The sequence below is a fragment of the Chiloscyllium plagiosum genome, chromosome 23 (assembly GCF_004010195.1).
Source record: "Chiloscyllium plagiosum isolate BGI_BamShark_2017 chromosome 23, ASM401019v2, whole genome shotgun sequence".
NCBI classification, from domain to species: domain Eukaryota; kingdom Metazoa; phylum Chordata; class Chondrichthyes; order Orectolobiformes; family Hemiscylliidae; genus Chiloscyllium; species Chiloscyllium plagiosum.
Genome location: NC_057732.1, coordinates 15,619,831 through 15,623,234, shown reverse-complemented (window position 1 = coordinate 15,623,234; position 3,404 = coordinate 15,619,831). Strand labels below are relative to the sequence as shown.

The 3,404-nt window shown below is 39.0% G+C and overlaps 1 protein-coding gene across 1 annotated transcript in view; it reads left to right on the top strand.

Moving 5' to 3' along the window:
• The window catches only part of LOC122561447 (mucin-19-like), a 75,398-nt gene that overhangs the window by 17,397 nt on the left and 54,597 nt on the right, over window positions 1-3,404 (top strand). The window contains exons 5-6 of the mRNA XM_043713190.1: window positions 1,471-1,549; window positions 1,707-1,795. Of these exons, the coding sequence (XP_043569125.1) occupies window positions 1,471-1,549; window positions 1,707-1,795 (168 nt within the window). The remainder of the gene's footprint in view (window positions 1-1,470; window positions 1,550-1,706; window positions 1,796-3,404) is intronic.

Genomic DNA, 3,404 nt, shown 5'->3' with positions numbered 1-3,404 from the left:
TGACCTGCTGCGCTGTTCCAGCAACACATTTTCAGCTCTGATCTCCAGCATCTACAGACCTCACTTTCTCCCTGTATTCCATGAGATCTAACCTTGCTAATCAGTCTCCCATGGGGAACCTTGTTGATCACCATACTGAAGTCCATATAGATCACATCCACTGCTCTGCCCTCATCAATCTTCTTTGTTACTTCTTCAAAAAACTCAATCAAGTTTGTGAGACATGATTTCCCACGCACAAAGCCATGTTGACGATCCTGAATCAGTCCTTGCCTTTCCAAATACATGTACATCCTGTCCCTCAGGATTCCCTCTAACAACTTGCCCACCACCGAGTTCAGGCTCATTGGTCTATAGTTCCCTGGTTTGTCTTTACCGCCATTCTTAATCCATGGCACCACGTTTGCGAACCTCCAGTCTTCTGGCACCTCATCTGTGACTATCGACGATACAAATATCTCAGCAAGAGGCCCAGAAATCACTTCTCTAGCTTCCCACAGATTTCAAGTGTACCTGATCAGGTCCTGGGGATTTATCCACCTTTAACCGTTTCAAGACATCCAGCACTTCCTCCTCTGTAATCTGGACATTTTGCAAGGTGTCACCATCTATTTCCCTACAGTCTATATCTTCCATATCCTTTTCCACAGTAAATACTGTTGCAAAATATTCATTTAGTATCTCCCCCATGTTTTTTGGCTCCACACAAAGGCTGCTTGCTGATCTTTGAGGGGCCCTATTCTGTCCCTAGTTACCCTTTTGACCTTAATATATTTGTAAAACCCCTTTGGATTCTCCTTAATTCTATTTGCCAAAGCTATCTCATGTCCCCGTTTTGCCCTCCTGATTTTCTTCTTAAGTATACTCCTACTTTCTTTATACTTTTCACAGGATTCACTCGATCTATCCTGTCTATACATGACATATGCTTCCTTCTTTTTCTTAACCAAACCCTCAATTTCTTTAGTCATCCAGCATTCCCTATAGCTACCAGCCTTCCCTTTCACCCTGACAGGAATATACTTTCTCTGGATTCTTGTTATCTCATTTCTGAAGGCTTCCCATTTTCCAGCCATCCGTTTACCTGAGAACATCTGCCTCCAATCAGCTTTCGAAAGTTTTTGCCTCATGCCGTCAAAACTGACCTTTCCCCAATTTAGAACTTCAACTTTTAGATCTGGTCTATCCTTTTCCATCACTATTTTGAAACGAATAGAGTTATGGTCACTGGCCCCAAAGTGCTCCCCCACTGACACCTCAGTCACCTGCCCTGCCTTATTTCCCAAGAGTAAGTCAAGTTTTGCACCTTCTGATGTGAGGCATACTTCTGTTGAGTTAATCTAAAGCATCTCATTTGATTGGAAGATCAATTTCCTCATTGTTTAATGTAATGGGAGTACATTTATCAAACAATTTGAAGATTTGTAACTGTTATATTTATTATTTAAAACATCTCTCTTTCATTTTCAGGTAACAGTTGATGCTCAGTACCAGGGACAATTATGTGGCCTTTGTGGAACGTCTGATGCAAGTGTCTCAACAACTTATGGTAAAACTAAATAAATGATTTTTGTCCTACGCTATGAAACATATCTTCACTTTATTTAGTATTCTGTCCAGCACAATCATATTTAAATTTGCCTAAAAATAAGTTAAGCGATTGAAAGAAAAATAAATGAAGTTCATTTTCTATTTGGACTTTGCAGATTCAGACTATACCCGATCATTCAAGCTGGATGCTGCACTTAGTTCCTGCACTACCACCTTTCCGGAAACTATTAACTGTGCAGCTGAGGTAAACCACATAGTTCCAGAGAGAACTTAAGGGATGGTCCAAGTTCTGAAGAAATGACATACAAATTTGAATGGGCTGAGGAGCCGGGTGACACAAACACATATATAGCCTTTCAGCCTATCACCCCAAGAAACTAAGGGTGCAACTACATCCATTCATTTATTTTTCAAGCAAATGATTTACTCAGCAACATTAGTCACAGCTAAGGCACCAGTGAACCAGCTGGGCTTTTGCAAGTTTGACAGATTTCCTTGTGAGGGTGGCATTTGCGCATCTAATAATTTGAAGTACAAAAAACTGAAAACCAGTTTTTACATGAATGGAGCTTATTGCTAGGATTATAAATGTATATTCATATTAACATGTAACAACTTATTGCTATTTAAATTTAATCAGTTTTGAGTGGATATTAATTTCTGTTGAATTATAAAGTATCAAATCCAACAAGCAGACTCTCTTTGGGAATGATCAAAGAAAGTTGGGAGAATAATGGAAAGTTGGCAGTGAGGATTCTCCAGTGCTAAAAGTCTCACTTTTAAAACTAGTATTAAATGGCCAGATGAAATTCTCACTTGTCAGTGACAAAGTGGCAATTAGTTGATTTCAGATACAGCCCAATGTATTATCGCAGTAATTGTATTACCATATGTCCATATTCCTGTCCAAGTACCAAATGCACCCATTGAGTCCATAATGTTCATTTATTTAAATATACATCTTTTTACAGCACTCACATTATGTGATGGACTGGTTAATGTAGTTTTATTGTTTATCAATGTTTGCATTTCCAATTGGAAACAATTTTATTTGTTTAATTTCTCCAATTTATTTCCTCAGTCATAGACATGTTTCCATGCTTTCATCTCATTCGATTTATTGCAGCACAAAATACTGATAGGAATTTGATTAGTTAACTTTCTAAGTCTTGTTTTATTTCTCATGTTCAGGCCTGCTCAAAAATATCAGATCTTTTCACATCTTGTTTTAACAAAGCCGTTGAAGATAAATACATAGAGATGTGTCAGAAGGATGTTTGTGCTTGTAACAGAACAGGGGGATGTAGTTGTGCCAATTTTGCAGAAGTATCACATCAGTGTGTACATTCAAATTCTTCAAACTGGAAGAAATGGAGGCAATTGATTGATTGTGGTAAGTTATCTTTGCAAAGTCAGGCAGAACTCTAACTAAAGTCCTTTAATGGAAGTAAATCATTTCAATCATAAATTAACTTAGAAGCAGGATTTTAACAAAGTTAAAAATCACACAACACCAGGTTATAGTCCAACAGTTTTATTTGGAATCCCTCAGTGTGCTGCTCCTTCATCACAAGCACCTGACAAAGTTGCTGCACTTCAAAAGCTTGTGCTTCCAAATAAACCCGTTGGACTATAACCGGGTAAAAACAATGACTGCAGATGCTGGAAACCAGATTCTGGATTAGTGGTGCTGGAAGAGCACAGCAGTTCAGGCAGCATCCGAGGAGCAGTAAAATCGACGTTTCGGGCAAAAGCCCTTCATCAGGAATAAAGGCAGAGAGCCTGAAGGGTGGAGAGATAAGCTAGAGGAGGGTGGGGGTGGGGAGAAAGTAGCATAGAGTACAATAGGTGAG